This window comes from Scomber japonicus, chromosome 9 (assembly GCF_027409825.1).
Source record: "Scomber japonicus isolate fScoJap1 chromosome 9, fScoJap1.pri, whole genome shotgun sequence".
Lineage (NCBI taxonomy): Eukaryota > Metazoa > Chordata > Actinopteri > Scombriformes > Scombridae > Scomber > Scomber japonicus.
Window position 1 is genome coordinate 5,116,800 of NC_070586.1, and position 19,415 is coordinate 5,136,214.

The window sequence follows — 19,415 nt, forward strand, 5'->3', positions numbered from 1 at the left end:
CTTCCTTCTTCCTCCCTCCCTTTCCTTCCTTGACTCAAGGACAACAGGAGGGTTAACCGTAGAGACTCAGACTACATGATTTCAGGTTTACCTCTTTCCAGCGTCCTCGCAGTGACGTCAGCGCTCCAGTCGCTCCAGAGGCCGTACTCCATCCTGCAGGCCACAGAGAACGTGTAGACGGTAAACGGCTGCAGGTCTTTGATCGTGTGGACCAGCATCTGAGGTTCAGGCACCTGGATCGAATCTGACGCCTTGAAACAGATGACAAAAAATAATTATAAAAAATACATATATACTTTGTCTTGTTTCATTCTCAATCTTCTTTTCACCCCCTCCAACCTTCTGATTTGCTCTGTAAAGTTATTTATTTGCCTTCTTCCTTCCCTCCAAACAACTTTCTAATCTAATACAGCTGGTTTTGAAAGTCTATAAAAGTCCGGTACAACCATATTGTACCGGACTGTGCCGTACCATATTGTATTGTATCATATCGTATCGTACCATATTGTACTGTACCATATCGCATCGTATCATATTATATTGTACCGGACTGTACCGTATCGTATCATATCGTACCATAATGTATGGTAAGGTATCATACCACGTCGAATTGTTTCGGACAACCGGACTGTACCGTATCATATCGTATTGTACCGTAACGTATCGTATTGTACGGTATTATATCGTACTATACCGTACCATATCACATTGTATCATACCATATAGTATCATATTGTACTATACCATATTGTACCGTATTGTATCGTATTATTCCGTACCATATCATATCGTACTATACCGTATCGTATCGTAACGTAACGTACAGGGCCGTTTCAAGGAATTTGGGGGCCCCAAGCAAAATGGACTTGGAGGCCCCCCCACCACCACCGTCCGCTGACGCTGACACCCCTGGACCACAGCAAAAAAACCTACGTCTCACCATCCCACCCCGCCCGCCCAAAGCCTACAGGAACCACAGCATAGACACACTGTTGAAGTTCAACCACACATTATATCAATAAAGTATTTCTTAACAAATACTGCTTACAAATGTTGCATATAGGCTACTGCACACATATGTTTACTTATTTTATTTGAACATTTGCAATCAACATATAAACAAAGTGAAAATTCGGTATTAAATATAAAATCCAACATAGATAAAAGTACACATGCACATAAAAGATTAACCTTTAAAAAAGATGCAAAATATCTACATCTGCTGTTTGCGAGCCTTAGCTTCAGCAAAGGCAACCACAATGTCCTCCATGTCCAAAGACCGGCGAACATCACGCTCAATTGACGTAACGGCCAGTCCTGTGAGTCTCTCTTGGCTCATGGTGGACCTCATGTATGTCTTTATCAGCTTCAAAGCTGAAAAGCTCCTCTCACCTGAGGCCACAGTCACAGGAAGAGTCAGGAGTAGCCGCAAGGCAATGCTTAAATTACTGTAAAGACCCAGTAACTTTTCACTGTATATGTAGTTCAGCATGTCAAATGGGCAGGTGGCTAACATAAACAAGGATCATCCCTATGTTCCCCCGGGTCCTATGTTCCCCGCTTTGTATGTGACCGGGGAACACGCACACACACACACACACACACACACACATGATCCCGTCTACAGTTAGCCAGTTAGCTGAGTTAGCCGCAGACCTAGCCGTCGAGCTAGCCGCCGAGTTAGCCGCCGAGCTAGCAACCGAGTTAGCCACCGCTGCAGCCCCTACTGTGGGGGGCCCCCTTGAGGGGGATTCCGATAACAGTGTCGCTGCACTTTCCTGCATTGACCATCACAGCATTTAAAGGGACGCACACACAGTTTGTCGTTGCATTCAGTTCATAACCAGTCGTTGTCTGGGGGCCCCTGGCCAGCTCGGGGCCCAAGGCAATTGCTTGGTTGCCTGTCCTGTTGCGACGGGCCTGGTAACGTATAACTAACAAACACAGTTGGGTATGTTTCCCTAACCTCAGTCCACGTGTGATTGTCGACTCTGTAACGAAGCCGACACGTGCCGTCAAATGTTGTGCTCCAAGACACGTTGACGGAGTCCTCAGTGGAGCCACGTACAGTTACGACAGGCTGCCGGGGTTTGGCTGAGGACAGGAAGCAAAGAGACGAGAGGATTACAGTCACGTCAGGTCGGTGTAACCATCACCAGTCAAACAGTAACATCAGGTCAGTATAACCATCACCAGACAAACAGTCACGTCAGGTCAGTGTAACCATCACCAGTCAAACAGTAACGTCAGGTCAGTGTAACCATCACCAGTCAAACAGTAACGTCAGGTCAGTGTAACCATCACCTGTTAAACAGTAACGTCAGGTCAGTGTAACCATCACCAGTCAAACAGTCACGTCAGGTCAGTGTAACCATCACCTGTTAAACAGTCACGTCAGGTCAGTGTAACCATCACCAGTCAAACATTAACGTCAGGTCAGTGTAACCATCACCAGTCAAACAGTAACGTCAGGTCAGTGTAACCATCACCAGTCAAACAGTCACGTCAGGTCAGTGTAACCATCACCAGTCAAACAGTAACGTCAGGTCAGTGTAACCATCACCAGTCAAACAGTAACGTCAGGTCAGTGTAACCATCACCAGTCAAACAGTCACGTCAGGTCAGTGTAACCATCACCAGTCAAACAGTAACGTCAGGTCAGTGTAACCATCACCAGTCAAACAGACACGTCAGGTCGGTGTAACCATCACCAGTCAAACAGTCACCTCAGGTCAGTGTAACCATCACCAGTCAAACAGTCACGTCAGGTCAGTGTAACCATCACCAGTCAAACAGTCAGGTCAGTGTAACCATCACCAGTCAAACAGTCACGTCAGGTCAGTGTAACCATCACCAGTCAAACAGTCAGGTCAGTGTAACCATCACCTGTCAAACAGTCACGTCAGGTCAGTGTAACCATCACCAGTCAAACAGCAACGTCAGGTCAGTGTAACCATCACCAGTCAAACAGTCACATTAACGTCAGGTCAGTGTAACCATCACCTGTCAAACAGTCACATCAGGTCAGTGTAACCATCACCTGTTAAACAGTCACGTCAGGTCAGTGTAACCATCACCAGTCAAACCGTAACGTCAGGTCGGTGTAACCATCACCAGTCAAACAGACACGTCAGGTCAGTGTAACCATCACCAGTCAAACAGTAACGTCAGGTCAGTGTAACCATCACCAATCAAACAGTCAGGTCAGTGTAACCATCACCTGTTAAACAGTCACGTCAGGTCAGTGTAACCATCACCAGTCAAACAGACAGGTCAGTGTAACCATCACCTGTTAAACAGTCACGTCAGGTCAGTGTAACCATCACCAGTCAAACAGACAGGTCAGTGTAACCATCACCTGTTAAACAGTCACGTCAGGTCAGTGTAACCATCACCTGTTAAACAGTCACGTCAGGTCAGTGTAACCATCACCAGTGAAACAGCAACGTCAGGTCAGTGTAACCATCACCAGTCAAACAGTAACGTCAGGTCAGTGTAACCATCACCAGACAAACAGTCACGTCAGGTCAGTGTAACCATCACCAGTCAAACAGTAACGTCAGGTCAGTGTAACCATCACCAGTCAAACAGTAACGTCAGGTCAGTGTAACCATCACCAGTCAAACAGCAACGTCAGGTCAGTGTAACCATCACCAGTCAAACAGTAACGTCAGGTCAGTGTAACCATCACCAGTCAAACAGTCAGGTCAGTGTAACCATCACCAGTCAAACAGTAACGTCAGGTCAGTGTAACCATCACCTGTTAAACAGTCACGTCAGGTCAGTGTAACCATCACCAGTCAAACAGTCACGTCAGGTCTGTGTAACCATCACCAGTCAAACAGTCACGTCACGTCACGTCAGTGTAACCATCACCTGTCAAACAGTCACGTCAGGTCAGTGTAACCATCACCAGTCAAACAGTCACGTCAGGTCTGTGTAACCATCACCAGTCAAACAGTCACGTCACGTCAGGTCAGTGTAACCATCACCAGTCAAACAGTAACATCAGGTCGGTGTAACCATCACCAGTCAAACAGTAACGTCAGGTCGGTGTAACTATCACCAGTCAAACAGTAATGTCAGGTCGGTGTAACCGTCACCAGTCAAACAGTCACGTCAGGTCGGTGTAACCATCACCAGTCAAACAGTAACGTCAGGTCAGTGTAACCATCACCAGTCAAACAGTCAGGTCAGTGTAACCATCACCAGTCAAACAGTCACGTCAGGTCAGTGTAACCATCACCAGTCAAACAGTCACGTCAGGTCAGTGTAACCATCACCAGTCAAACAGTAACGTCAGGTCAGTGTAACCATCACCTGTTAAACAGTCACGTCAGGTCAGTGTAACCATCACCAGTCAAACAGACAGGTCAGTGTAACCATCACCTGTTAAACAGTCACGTCAGGTCAGTGTAACCATCACCAGTCAAACAGACAGGTCAGTGTAACCATCACCTGTTAAACAGTCACGTCAGGTCAGTGTAACCATCACCTGTTAAACAGTCACGTCAGGTCAGTGTAACCATCACCAGTGAAACAGCAACGTCAGGTCAGTGTAACCATCACCAGTCAAACAGTAACGTCAGGTCAGTGTAACCATCACCAGACAAACAGTCACGTCAGGTCAGTGTAACCATCACCAGTCAAACAGTAACGTCAGGTCAGTGTAACCATCACCAGTCAAACAGTAACGTCAGGTCAGTGTAACCATCACCAGTCAAACAGCAACGTCAGGTCAGTGTAACCATCACCAGTCAAACAGTAACGTCAGGTCAGTGTAACCATCACCAGTCAAACAGTCAGGTCAGTGTAACCATCACCAGTCAAACAGTAACGTCAGGTCAGTGTAACCATCACCTGTTAAACAGTCACGTCAGGTCAGTGTAACCATCACCAGTCAAACAGTCACGTCAGGTCTGTGTAACCATCACCAGTCAAACAGTCACGTCACGTCACGTCAGTGTAACCATCACCTGTCAAACAGTCACGTCAGGTCAGTGTAACCATCACCAGTCAAACAGTCACGTCAGGTCTGTGTAACCATCACCAGTCAAACAGTCACGTCACGTCAGGTCAGTGTAACCATCACCAGTCAAACAGTAACATCAGGTCGGTGTAACCATCACCAGTCAAACAGTAACGTCAGGTCGGTGTAACTATCACCAGTCAAACAGTAATGTCAGGTCGGTGTAACCGTCACCAGTCAAACAGTCACGTCAGGTCGGTGTAACCATCACCAGTCAAACAGTAACGTCAGGTCAGTGTAACCATCACCAGTCAAACAGTCAGGTCAGTGTAACCATCACCAGTCAAACAGTCACGTCAGGTCAGTGTAACCATCACCAGTCAAACAGTCACGTCAGGTCAGTGTAACCATCACCAGTCAAACAGTAACGTCAGGTCAGTGTAACCATCACCTGTTAAACAGTCACGTCAGGTCAGTGTAACCATCACCAGTCAAACAGTCACGTTAACAGGTCAGTGTAACCATCACCTGTTAAACAGTCACGTCAGGTCAGTGTAACCATCACGTCAGGTCAGTGTAACCATCACCAGTCAAACAGACACGTCAGGTCGGTGTAACCATCACCAGTCAAACAGTCACCTCAGGTCAGTGTAACCATCACCAGTCAAACAGTCACGTCAGGTCAGTGTAACCATCACCAGTCAAACAGCAACGTCAGGTCAGTGTAACCATCACCAGTCAAACAGTCACGTCAGGTCAGTGTAACCATCACCAGTCAAACAGACATGTCAGGTCAGTGTAACCATCACCAGTCAAACAGTAATGTCAGGTCAGTGTAACCATCACCAGTCAAACAGTCAGGTCAGTGTAACCATCACCAGTCAAACAGTAATGTCAGGTCAGTGTAACCATCACCAGTCAAACAGTCACGTCAGGTCAGTGTAACCATCACCTGTCAAACAGTCACATCAGGTCAGTGTAACCATCACCTGTTAAACAGTCACGTCAGGTCAGTGTAACCATCACCAGTCAAACCGTAACGTCAGGTCGGTGTAACCATCACCAGTCAAACAGACACGTCAGGTCAGTGTAACCATCACCAATCAAACAGTCAGGTCAGTGTAACCATCACCTGTTAAACAGTCACGTCAGGTCAGTGTAACCATCACCAGTCAAACAGCAACGTCAGGTCGGTGTAACCATCACCAGTCAAACAGTCACGTCAGGTCAGTGTAACCATCACCAGTCAAACAGACACGTCAGGTCGGTGTAACCATCACCAGTCAAACAGTCACGTCAGGTCAGTGTAACCATCACCAGTCAAACAGACACGTCAGGTCGGTGTAACCATCACCAGTCAAACAGTCACGTCAGGTCAGTGTAACCATCACCAGTCAAACAGACACGTCAGGTCAGTGTAACCATCACCAGTCAAACAGCAACGTCAGGTCAGTGTAACCATCACCAGTCAAACAGTAACGTCAGGTCAGTGTAACCATCACCAGTCAAACAGTCAGGTCAGGTCAGTGTAACCATCACCAGTCAAACAGTAACGTCAGGTCAGTGTAACCATCACCAGTCAAACAGTCACGTCAGGTCAGTGTAACCATCACCAGTCAAACAGTAACGTCAGGTCAGTGTAACCATCACCAATCAAACAGTCAGGTCAGTGTAACCATCACCTGTTAAACAGTCACGTCAGGTCAGTGTAACCATCACCTGTCAAACAGACACGTCAGGTCAGTGTAACCATCACCAGTCAAACAGTAACGTCAGGTCAGTGTAACCATCACCAATCAAACAGTCAGGTCAGTGTAACCATCACCTGTTAAACAGTCACGTCAGGTCAGTGTAACCATCACCAGTCAAACAGCAACGTCAGGTCGGTGTAACCATCACCAGTCAAACAGACACTTACTTATATTTTCCAGTGGACCAGAATGAGGCTGGGACCAGATCTCTGTCCCCATCAGGTAGTTTTTCATCCGGACCGTCAAATTGAAGATGCTGCCCACTCTTAAGATGCCCTTACAGGAGAAAATCCTCTCACTGAAGGTGCAAAAGAAAGAAGAAGGAAGGAAACTACTGAGATTATTCTGCAGATATAGAGTCAAAAATAACATATCCAGCACGGCCTAACATGTAATTCATCAAGGTTATTATAGTTTTGAAATTTTCAGGTATAAATAGAAAGCCTCGACTTGTAGAAGCTTCCTTCCTTCCCCCCTTCCTTCCTCCCTCCCTCCTTTCCCTCCCTCCTTCCTTCCTTCCTTCCTTCCTTCCTTCCCTCCCTTCCTCCATTCCATCCATCCTTCCTTCCCTCCCTCCTTCCTTCCTTCCTTCCCTGCCTTCCTTCCTTCCCTCCCTCCTTCCTTCCTTCCTTCCTTCCCTCCCTCCTTCCTTGTCTTCCTTCCTTCCCTCCCTCCCTTCCCTTCCTTCCTTCCTTCCCTGCCTCCCTCCCTTCCCTCCCTCCTTCCTTCCTTCCTTCCTTCCCTCCCTCCTTCCTTGCCTTCCTTCCTTCCCTCCCTCCTTCCTTCCCTGCCTTCCTTCCCTCCCTCCTTCCTTCCTTGCCTTCCTTCCTTCCCTTCCTTCCCTCCCTTCCCTTCCTTCCTTCCTTCCCTTCCTTCCTTCCCTCCCTCCCTACATTATGTCTGTGTTGAGTGTTTACCTGCTGAAGATGAACGAGGCGTCGGACTCAGTGAAGCTGTCAGACTGACTCCACTCACACGTCAGGGACCTGGGTAATGAGTTGTTGAAGTAACACGAGACGTTCAGGGTCTCTGCGAGGACGCAACAAGACAGGAGGGTCTGTTTATAACCAGCCAGTAACACTGTCATCATCAGTCAAATACAGTACTATGTGTACATTTTAGGCACTTTAGATTGTCTGGATGTATTCTGCAGTATGACAACGAGCCCAAACATACATCCACGGTTATGAAAAAGTATCCTTATCAACAAGAAGAACAAAGGCTGCCTTCACACTGCAAGCCAAAAAATCCGATTTTTAGCCGATCTTGATTGGAACCACATGGCTCTTATGAAGTCTGAACAGTCATAAATCACATTAAATCCGATTTTTACAAACTAGATATAAACCACCTTTGGGAGGAAGTTTCAGATCTCATTTGGACAGATGTGTCTGAGTCTGAACATCCAAACACTCACACTGGTTCTGACTGTCCGTGACGTCTCTCTACTGTATGTCTCTACGCTACGTCACTATATGCGACACCAGGCCCGCGCTTATTCCAGTTGTTGTTGCTAGGCAATATCACTGGAGGACTTATTCCAGTTGTTGTTGCTAGGCGATATCACTGGAGGACTTATTCCAGTTGTTGTTGCTAGGCAATATCACTGGAGGACTTATTCCAGTTGTTGTTGCTAGGCAATATCACTGGAGGACTTATTCCAGCTGTTGTTGCTAGGTGATATCACTGGAGGACTTATTCCAGGTGTTGTTGCTAGGCAATATCACTGGAGGACTTATTCCAGCTGTTGTTGCTAGGTGATATCACTGGAGGACTTATTCCAGTTGTTGTTGCTAGGCAATATCACTGGAGGACTTATTCCAGGTGTTGTTGCTAGGCGATATCACTGGAGGACTTATTCCAGTTGTTGTTGCTAGGTGATATCACTAGAGGACTTAATCCAGTTGTTGTTGCTAGGTGATACCACTGGAGGACTTATTCCAGGTGTTGTTGCTAGGCGATATCACTGGAGGATTTATTCCAGTTGTTGTTGCTAGGTGATATCACTAGAGGACTTAATCCAGTTGTTGTTGCTAGGCGATATCACTGGAGGATTTATTCCAGTTGTTGTTGCTAGGTGATATCACTGGAGGACTTATTCCAGTTGTTGTTGCGAGGTGATATCACTGGAGGACTTATTCCAGGTGTTGTTGCTAGGCGATATCACTGGAGGACTTATTCCAGTTGTTGTTGCTAGGTGATATCACTGGAGGCAACGGAGGACATCGTAAACATCAGTCCATGGACAGAGGGCCAAACCATATTCTTAATCTTTGGGGAGATGGATCGGTTCAAGCGAAGCTCAAGGGTTTGTTGTCGCTATCGCAATCATATGACATCACACAATACACGCTAGATGACGCCTCCGCTCTGACTACGTTGCCACAGCAATGGATTGGTCATTAGTGTGGCCCAGTCTGAACAGAGCCAAATCCAATTTGGACACTTGCTAAAAACAGTTTGAACAGTCAGGCCTAAAAATCGGATTTGAATCAGATTTGCTGCAGTGTGAACGCGGCCAGAGTCCTGCAGCAGACGGTTCTGATCTCAACATCATGGAGTCAGTCTGGGATTAACATGAAGAGACAGAAGAAGAAGAAGAAGAACTGTAGCGACCTCTCCAAGATGGAGGAACAACAACCGACCTGCCGACTTCCTGAAACACTGTGTGCAGGTGTGTCAAGGAGAACTGCTGTTTTAAAGATTTAAAGTTGTCGCAGCAAATAAACCACATGGACACAAAAATAAACATACTATGATAAGTTCATGATCTTAAGAATAAATAAAGCTGAGTATGAAGCTCTATAACTACGAGTGAGTTCACTAACGAGTCAAATTGAGGTCAACAATCCAACCAACCAAACCAACAATCCTCTAATATGTTCTCCTTCCTTCCTTCCTTCCTTCCTTCCTTCCCTCCTTCCTCCCTTCCTCCCTCCTTTCCTTCCTCCTTCCTTCCTTTCCTTCCTTTCTCCTTCCTTCGTCCCTTCCTTCCTTTGCTTCTTTCTTCCTTCCTCCCATCCTCTTTTCCTTCCTTCCTCCCTCCCTTCCTCCCTCCATCCCTTCCTTCCTTCCTCCCATCCTCCTTTCCTTCCTTCCTTTGCTTCTTTCTTCCTTCCTTCCTTCCTTCCTTCCTCCCATCCTCCTTTCCTTCCTTCCTTCCTTCCTTCCTTCCTTCCTTCCTTCCTTCCTTCCTTCCCTCCTTCCTTTCTTCCTCCCTTCTTCCCTCCCTCCCTTCCTTCCCTCCTTCCTACCTTTCTCCCTTCCTTCCTTCCTTCCTTTCTTCCTCCCATCCTTCCTTCCTTCCTACCTTCCTCCCTTCCTTCCTTCCTTGCTTCCTTCCTTCCTTCCTTCCTCCCTCCCTCCTTCCTCCCTCCTTTAAATTTAAACTAAACCACATCCAACCAACCAAACCAACAATGATAAGAACATCCGACCACCAACACACCATAAGAGTGTGTGTGTGTGTGTGTGTGTGTGTGTGTGTGTGTGTGTGTGTGTGTACTCACCCAGTATGGATGTGTGTGGTCGCTGCCCACAGTCTTTGCGGTCAGTGACACACACGTTGTCTTCCGTCTCACACTCCTTCAGATCAGAGTCCCTCACCGTCACTCCTGAGAAAAACCAACGTTAGGATTCAACATCGAAGCTCCACCCGAGGAGGATTCAGCTCCTTTAAGTCTTTAATGATCTAAACCAGGGGTGTCAAACATGCGGCCCGTGGGCCAGAACCGGCCCGCCAAGGCGTCCAATCCGGCCCACTTTCCTTCCTGTCTTCTTTTCCTTCCTATACCCTCCTGTCATCTGTCCTTCTTTCCTTCCTCCCTTTCTTACTTCTTTCCTTCTTTGTTTCCTTCCCTCCGTCCGTCCTTCCTTCCTTTCATCTTTCCTTAATTTTCTTTTCCTTTCTTCCTTTCCTTCCTTCCTTCCTTCCTTCCTTCCTTCCTTGTCTTCTTTCCTGCTTTGTTTCCTTCCCTCTGTCCTTCCTTCCTTCTATCTTTCCTTCACCTTCTTTTCCTTTCTTCCTTTCCTTCCTTCCTCCCTTCATTCCTTCCCTCCGTCCTTCCTTCCTTCCATCTTTCCTTCATCTTCTTTTCCTTTATTCCTTGCCTTCCTTCCTTCCCTTCCTTCGTCCTTCCTCCCTTCCTTCCTTCCTTCCTTCCTTACATCCTTCCTTTCATCATTCATCCTCTCGTGTTGACTCTGAACAGCTTTTGTTTAAGTTATAAATCTTGTTTCAAAGTAATTTGACTTTACTGTATTAATATTTTCATTTATTAGTTTCAGAAGATAATGCAGTTAAATGCAATAAATGGGTTTAGTTTTTGAATAAAACCCACTTGATTGTTCATGTTCAGAGACATGTCTTTTTTGTCCTTTTTCTCATTTTTACTTTCACTATTTAATAAGAAAGCAAAATAATTTATTAGGGCGCGCAGGTGGTCGAGTGGTTAGAGCGCATGCCACATATGCAGCCGACCCCGGTTCGAACCCCGAACGGAGGTCCTTTGCTGCATGTCACCCCCCCTCTCTCTCCCATGTTTCCTGTCGATCTCCTTCCTTCCTTCCTCCTTTGCTTCCTTTTTCCTTCCTCCCTTCCCTCCTTTGCTTCCTTCTCATGCCACATATGCAGCCGACCCCGGTTCAAACCCCGAACAGAGGTCCTTTGCTGCATGTCACCCCCCCCTCTCTCTCTCCCATGTTTCCTGTCAATCTACTTCCTTCCTTCCTTCCTAGCTTTCTCTTCCTTTCTCCTTCCTCCCTCCCTCCCTCCCTCCCTTTCTTCCTTTCTTCCTTCCACCCTTCCTCCCTTCTTTCTTCTTTTCCTTCCTTCCCTCCTTCCTTCCTTCCTTCCTTCCTTCCTTCCCTCCTTCCTTTCTCCTTCCTTCCTCCCTCTCTCCTTTTCTTCCTTCTTCCTTCCTCCCTTCCCTCCTTTGCTTCCTTCTCATGCCACATATGCAGCCGACCCCGGTTCGAACCCCAAACAGAGGTCCTTTGCTGCATGTCACCCCCCCTCTCTCTCCCATGTTTCCTGTCTACTTCCTTCCTTCCTTCCTCCATCCTTCCTTCTTTCCATCCTTCCTTCCTTCCTCCCTCCCTTCCTTCCTTCCTTCCTTGCTTCCTTCCCTCCTTCCTTCCCTCCTTCCTTCCTTCCTTCCTTCCTTCCTAGCTTTCTCTACCTTCCTTTCTCCTTCCTTCCTCCCTCCCTCCCTCCCTCCCTCCCTTTCTTCCTTTCTTCCTTCCACCCTTCCTCCCTTCTTTCTTCTTTTCCTTCCTTCCCTCCTTCCTTTCTTCCCTCCTTCCTTTCTCCTTCCTTCCTCCCTCCCTCCTTTGCTTCCTTCTTCCTTCCTCCCTTCCCTCCTTTGCTTCCTTCTCATGCCACATATGCAGCCGACCCCGGTTCGAACCCCGAACGGAGGTCCTTTGCTGCATGTCACCCCCCTCTCTCTCCCATCTTTCCTGTCGATCTACTGATTAATAATAAAGGTGTCTATGCCAACAAAATCTTTTAAAAAAATGTATTAGATTACTCGATTAATCGATAGATTAATCGATAGAATAATCGATTACAAAAATAATCGCTAGCTTTACATATATTAGAGTTTAAAGTTTAATCCCTGCAATGCAAAACACCTCCCACCTCTCATTGTTCATGTTCTCATTTTTACTTTCGCTATTTAATAAGGCAAAATAATTTATTAGATTACTCGATTAATCGATGAAATAATCGATTACAAAAAATGAACGCTAGCTGCAGCCCTAATCACATTTACATATATTAGAGTTTAAAGTTTTAATCCCTCCTCCCACCAAGCCTCTTCTCTTAATGAAAGGGTTTGTAGATTACTCACTGAGAGAAGAAGAGACACAGAGGAGGCTCATCACTGTCCAAGCAGAAAGCTGCAGAGAGAGAGACATCCAGACATCCATCTTCACAGGTTCAAAAAAAACACATCTGTCCATTTACTGCAGCTTCTTCTTGTTCTTCTCCTCATCAAAAAAAAGAAAGAAAAAAGAAAAAAAGGAAAGAAAAAAAGACAGTTTGTAGAATCCAGAAACGAGAGAGTGTGTGTGATCTGTATCTGTGATGGGTTCGATATGAGAGGAGGATGAGGAAGCTGTAGATAAACTTAGAGCAGCGAAGGAGGGAGGGGAGGAGGGAGGGGTGGTGTGTGTGTGTGGGGGGGGGGGAGGGAGGGGGGGAGGGGGAGGAGGGAGGGAGGGGGGGGAGGTCCTGTTGAGTGTTGCAAGCAGACAGAAAGTTGGCCAATAATCATGAACTATAGCAGGGATGTCAAACATGCGGCCACCATCCTTACTTCTTTCCTTGCATCTGTCCTTTCTTCCTTCCTTCCTGTCTTATTTTTCCTTCCTTCCTTCCTTCCATCTTTCATTCCTGTCTACTCTTCCTTCTTTTCCTTCCTTTCTTCCTTCTATCTGTCCTTCCTCCCTTTCTTCCTTCCTTCTCCTCCTTCTCCTTCTTTTCCTTCCTTTCTTCCTTCTATCTGTCCTTCCTCCCTTTCTTCCTTCTCCTCCTTCCTTTCTTCCTTCTATCTGTCCTTCCTCCCTTTCTTCCTTCCTTCCTTCTCTTCCTCCTTTTCCTTCCTTTCTTCCTTCTCCTCCTTCTTTTCCTTCCTTTCTTCCTTCTTTCTGTCCTTCCTCCCTTTCTTCCTTCCTTCCTTCTCCTCCTTCCTTCCTTTCTTCCTTCTATCTGTCCTTCCTCCCTTTCTTCCTTCCTTCTCCTCCTTCTCCTCCTTTTCCTTCCTTTCTTCCTTCTATCTGTCCTTCCTACCTTCCTTCCTTCCTTCCTTCTCCTCCTTCCTTCCTTCCTTCCTTCTATCTGTCCTTCCTCCCTTTCTTCCTTCTCCTCCTTCCTTTCTTCCTTCTATCTGTCCTTCCTCCCTTTCTTCCTTCCTTCCTTCTCCTCCTTCCTTCCTTCCTTCCTTCTATCTGTCCTTCCTCCCTTTCTTCCTTCCTTCTCCTCCTTCTCCTTCCTTTCTTCCTTCTATCTGTCCTTCCTCCCTTTCTTCCTTCCTTCCTTCCTTCCTTCCTTCCTTCCTTCCTTCTCCTCCTTCCTTTCTTCCTTCTATCTGTCCTTCCTCCCTTTCTTCTTTCCTTCCATCCATCCATCTTTTTAATGATCCGGCCCACGTGAGATTACATTGGGCCTTGTGTGGATCCTCTTTATAATAGAAATGCTCAAATTTATAGATTTTAAACCAGGGGTGTCAAACATGAGGCCCGTGGGCCAGAACCGGCCCGCCAAGGCGTCCAATCCGGCCCACTTTCCTTCCTGTCTTCTTTTCCTTCCTATACCCTCCTGTCTGTCATCTGTCCTTCTTTCCTTCCTCCCTTTCTTACTTCTTTCTTTCTTTGTTTCCTTCCCTCCGTCCTTCCTTCCTTCCTTCCTTCCTTTCCTTCCTTCCTTGCTTCCTTCCTTCCTTGTCTTCTTTCCTGCTTTGTTTCCTTCCCTCTGTCCTTCCTTCCTTCCATCTTTCCTTCACCTTCTTTTCCTTTCTTCCTTTCCTTCCTTCTTTGCTTCCTAATCCCTTTTCCTTCCTTCCTTCCTTCCTTCCTTCCTCCCTTCCTCCTTCCCTCCCCTCCTTCCCTCCGTCCTTCCATCTTTCCTTCATCTTCTTTTTGGTCCAATCCGGCCCACTTTCCTTCCTGTCTTCTCTTTCCTTCCTATACCCTCCTGTCATCTGTCCTTCTTTCCTTCCTCCCTTTCTTACTTCTTTCCTTCTTTGTTTCCTTCCCTCCGTCCTTCCTTCCTTCCTTTCTTCCTTTCCTTCCTTCCTTGCTTCCTTCCTTCCTTGTCTTCTTTCCTGCTTTGTTTCCTTCCCTCTGTCCTTCCTTCCTTCCATCTTTCCTTCACCTTCTTTTCCTTTCTTCCTTTCCTTCCTTCCTTCCTTCTTTGCTTCCTAATCCCTTTTCCTTCCTTCCTTCCTTCCTTCCTCCCTTCCTCCTTCCCTCCCTTCCTTCCCTCCGTCCTTCCATCTTTCCTTCATCTTCTTTTTGGTCCAATCCGGCCCACTTTCCTTCCTGTCTTCTCTTTCCTTCCTATACCCTCCTGTCATCTGTCCTTCTTTCCTTCCTCCCTTTCTTACTTCTTTCCTTCTTTGTTTTCCTTCCCTCCCTCCCTCCCTCCTTCCTTCCTTCCATCTTCCTTCCTTCCTTCCTTCTTTGCTTCCTAATCCCTTTTCCTTCCTTCCTCCCTTCATTCCTTCCTTCCTTCCATCCATCCTTCCTTCCTTCCATCTTTCCTTCATCTTCTTTTCCTTCCTTCCTTCCTTTCTTTTGTCTTTCCTTCCCTCCTTTCTTTCCTTCCTATCACTGTTCCCTTCTTTCCATCCTTGTTTCCTTCCTTCCTTCCATCTTTTTAATGATCCGGCCCACATGTGTTGAGGCTGCAGTCCTTGCTGCCGGTGACCCCAGTTCAAATCTCACATCCAGCGGTCCTATCCTGCATGTCATTCCCCCCTCTCTCTGCTTCCTGTTTCCTGTTTCCTGTCTCTCTCTACTAACCTTTACATTAAAGGCAAAAAGTCCCAAAAATGTACTTAACCCTTAACCCTCCTGTTGTGTTCGAGTCAAGGAAGGAAGGGAAGAAGAAGGAAGGAAAGGAGGGAGGAAGGAGGGAAGGAAGGAAGGACGGGAATAAAGGAAAGAAGGCAGGGAGGAAGGAAGGAAGAAAGGAGAGAGAGAGGAAGGAAGAAAGGGGGATGGAGGAAGGAAAGAAGGAAGGAAGGGAGGTAAGAGAGAAGGAGAGAGGAAGGACAGATGGAAGGAAGGAAGGAAGGAAGGAAGGAAAGAGAGAAGGAGAGAGGAAGGACAGATGGAAGGAAGGAAGGAAAGAAGGAACAGTCAAAACAGATGGGTCAGTTTGACCCGGGAGGACGACAGGAAGGTTAAACAGGCAGGAGTAGAAATAAGATGTAAAAAAAAAACATTTCCACTCATGTTTTTAATATATTTTGGATTTTATGAGTTGTATCTCCACCAGGATGCTTTGCCCTTATTAACTCTTTATTGGGCAAATAATTATATTTGGTAACTTCTGTAAACATCCCAAAATATCCTTCCTTCCATCCTTCCTTCCTTCCTTCCTTCCTCCTTTTCTCCCCTCCTTCCTCCCTGCCTTCTTTCTTCCCTTCCTCTTTTCCTTTCTCTCCTCCCTTCCTTCTTTCCTCCGTCCTTCCTTCCTTACTTCCTTTCCTTACTTCCATCTGTTCTTCCTCCCTCCCTCCTTCTCTCCTCCCTTCCTTCTTTCCTTCCTTCCTTTCCTTACTTCCATCTGTTCTTCCTCCCTCCCTCCTTCTCTCCTCCCTTCCTTCTTTCCTTCCTCCATCCCCCTTTCTTCTTCCTTCCTTCCTTCTTTCTTTCCTTCCTTCCTTCCTTCGTTCCTTCCTTCCTTCCGTTTCTTCCTCCCAGCCTTCTTTCTTCCTTCCTTCCTCCCTTCCCCCCTTCCTTTCAATGAGTGTCCTATAAAGGGTTAAAGGCTCATATACAATTAAACAACCACCTTACCCAATCATGCTCCTTAAAGAGTCTATCTAAGAGTGTCTTCTAATCTTCTAATGGGCCTATTTCGAATCTCAGTCTTTGTTCTTGATGACAGATTTGATCTTCCTGAGCAGAGATGATACCAGATGATAGTTTTTGGCTCTTTGTTGATCCATCTTCCTCTTTTAAAAACACTCTAAATATGTTTTATTGGGTTCAGGTCAGCAGATATACTGAAGATAGACCAAGTCATAGTTTTCACTTCTTCTTTCTAGGGTTTTTGTGTTTGGGATCATCCATTCAGACATTTTCTTCTAAACACATTAAATAGGTCATAAATGTATTTTCTAAAAAAGGTGTAAAAAGCATTTCAACCATTTAGATTTGAATTGTGGAGCTAGGCTTCACAAACTGTGTTTCAACATTTCTGTGTTCAGGATTTAGTGATTAGCATAAACCCGCCCCTGCTGCTGTAGAGGTAGAAATACATTCAGCACACACTACTACTACTACAGTCTACAGTTAGCCAGTTAGCTACTGAGCTAGCCGCCGAGCTAGTAGCCGAGTTAGCTGTAAAGCTAGCTGTGGCTGCGGCTAGAGCTTTCTGGTAGAGGTGGTGACTTTGATTGACAGGTGACACTTGGTAGGGGGCGGGGCTTCAGCGGACTCGGAGGCCACGCCCACAGCATTTGCTAGCGGAGAAAGAGGCAGATTTTTACACAACTTTGAAGCCTAATTTCATATATTTGCCGATTTTTTTAATCATTCAAATTTGGCAGGGTGGTTAACAACACACTTTTCTGTGGTATGTCAAACTCAGAACACATATTTATTCTTACTTTACACGGACTTTAAAAAGGTATAGAGCGCCGATACCCAGATCTAACCCTCCTGTGCCTCCTCACCTCGGCTGCAGCTGTGTTTGAGCTTCTGTTCAGCAGTTTACTGATGATCGTCAATCTTCATAAAGTCTCACAATCTTGTTTCTTACATGTTGACCAAGGCCTGTATTTTAAATGTAGTCGATCCAACCTGTTTATTCTTAATTATAAGTAAGATCTAAATACCTTACGACTGCTATAAGATGATAAGTACGTTATGTATCTACTGTAGCTGAATTTTTCCATCTGCGGTACAAAAAAAGGGAAAGTCAAATATGCACCCACCCAACCCTTAAAACCACTCAATGTGGCAACCAACACACTGTACAGCAAGGCTTGCGTTACTTCCTGCCCTGCCTTCGGCCAGGCGGATTTCATCCTGACTGAAGCTTTAAAAATACAGTATGACCCTTACATCACTGCTTCAGGACTGGAAAACTTTAATAATAATAGTAAAAATCGAGTTGTTCAACCGTCTAACATCCACTCAAATTATGCATGTGGAGTTTTTGGTTGGGTGTGGCTATTTTAATATTAATATATTTAATTTATGGAGCACTTTTTAAGTTAAATATGCTTTATATGGCAAGTTAAAGAGAGTTTAAGTAACTAAAAATACTCATTAACAAGGTAGCACAGGCCGGTTTGTACGTCTTGGGTTGAGAGTTAAAGTTTCTTCTTTTTAAATGTAATTTATACATACAGTCAAGCCCGAAATTATTCATACCCCTGGCAAATTTTTGACTTTTTTTGACATGCCACTTTTTGTTCAAATGTCAAACATGACTGACAAATTTTTTTTTTTCCACAATGATGCCTCTTGTACATTGTCTTATTGTCTTCTGGGAGACATCTGTGTCATTTCCGGTCAAAAAAACAACTTAAAGTTAAATTTTGACTTAACGTAGCTTTAAGTCAAAATTTGCCAGGGGTATGAATAATTTCGGGCTTGACTGTATATGTCACTATTTCTCTATCTGATGGTGACAGTTACCTACATATATGTGTGGAAGTAGATGCACAAGGCCTAGAGGGAGGGAAGAGAGAAATATGAAGAGTAAAAAAGAAATAACAGGTTAAATAAAGTGGAAATATTCTCTTAATTTGACAGCAATGGTTGGTCTTTCTATTCATGTTACTCAAAAATCATCATTTCATTTAGCTCTATTATAAAAGTATTTCCCTTAAATATGGCGTTCAACCAACATCACACACACACACACACACGTGGAGTGGAGAAATACCAGACAGGAAGTTGCCAAATGTTCCTCGTGTTTGTTTAATTTTTTTTTTTTTTCATCAAAAGCAAAATTTCAGCTCATTTTCTTGCTCATCTTTTTTTTTTCTTATAGAAAAATGGAAACAAAACAAAAAAAACAAAAAAAATCGCCCTTGTACAAACATTTAAAAATGACTAACAGCCAAAAAAACAAAAAAAAAACAAGAAAAACAAACAAACAAAAATAAAGAAATAATTAAAAAAATAAGAAAAACAAAAAAAAAGAGAAATGCTGTACAGATTAGTAAAGAAAAAAAAAAGAAAAAAAAGAAAGAAAGGGGGATTTAACTCCTCTGTGTGTCTGCTTCAGTGCTGTTTGGACACTGAGCAGCGAAATACAGCAGTAAAGAAGCTTTTAACACACACACACACACACACACACACACACACACACACACACACACACACACACACACACTCTCCATTCACACACACACACACGGCAGAGGAGTGCATTACTGCTGCTGTAGACAAAAAAACAACTTTTCTTGAAATTAAGGTTCAGTTCATCCATGTCTTTTTTAGTCCTTTTTTTTTTTTTTTAAAGGGGAGTTTCGTGACTTTCGGGGTCGATGAAACCTGTTAAAAATGTCAAGTTAATGGATGTCAGACACACACACACACACACACACACACACACAGGAAACAACAAAACAAGTATAAAACAAAAAAAACAAAAAAAAAATTCCCCTTTTAGTCCTTAAAAAAAAAAAAAAAAAAAAAAATGATTTCCTCGCAGTGGTTTTTTCTTTTTTTTCTCTTTTCAAACAAACAGAGATGCACCAAGAGAGAGAGAGAGAGAGAGAGAGAGAATTATTTTAGCCTTTCAAAGACTTGGATGTGTTTCTGTTGCAGCTCTGCTTTTCAGCTTATGTACAAAAAAAAAAAAAAAAAAAAAAAAAGACACAAAAATAATAACTATACACACATTTTTCATTTTTCCACCTCTTGCTGGAACCCTCTCTGCTCAAAACCTGGTCACATGATTTCAGGAACAGCATGACGTCGCTACAATCCCCCCCCCCCCCCCC

At 45.0% G+C, this 19,415-nt stretch overlaps 1 protein-coding gene across 1 annotated transcript in view; it reads right to left on the reverse strand.

Moving 5' to 3' along the window:
• The window catches only part of LOC128364328 (interleukin-6 receptor subunit beta), a 37,941-nt gene extending 25,234 nt beyond the window's left edge, over positions 1-12,707 (reverse strand). The window contains exons 1-6 of the mRNA XM_053324869.1: positions 12,573-12,707; positions 10,230-10,334; positions 7,638-7,749; positions 6,888-7,018; positions 1,967-2,094; positions 92-251 (exon numbers count right to left, since the gene is read on the reverse strand). Of these exons, the coding sequence (XP_053180844.1) occupies positions 92-251; positions 1,967-2,094; positions 6,888-7,018; positions 7,638-7,749; positions 10,230-10,334; positions 12,573-12,684 (748 nt within the window). The 5' untranslated portion in view covers positions 12,685-12,707. The remainder of the gene's footprint in view (positions 1-91; positions 252-1,966; positions 2,095-6,887; positions 7,019-7,637; positions 7,750-10,229; positions 10,335-12,572) is intronic.
• Between the last annotated feature and the right edge of the window lie 6,708 nt (positions 12,708-19,415).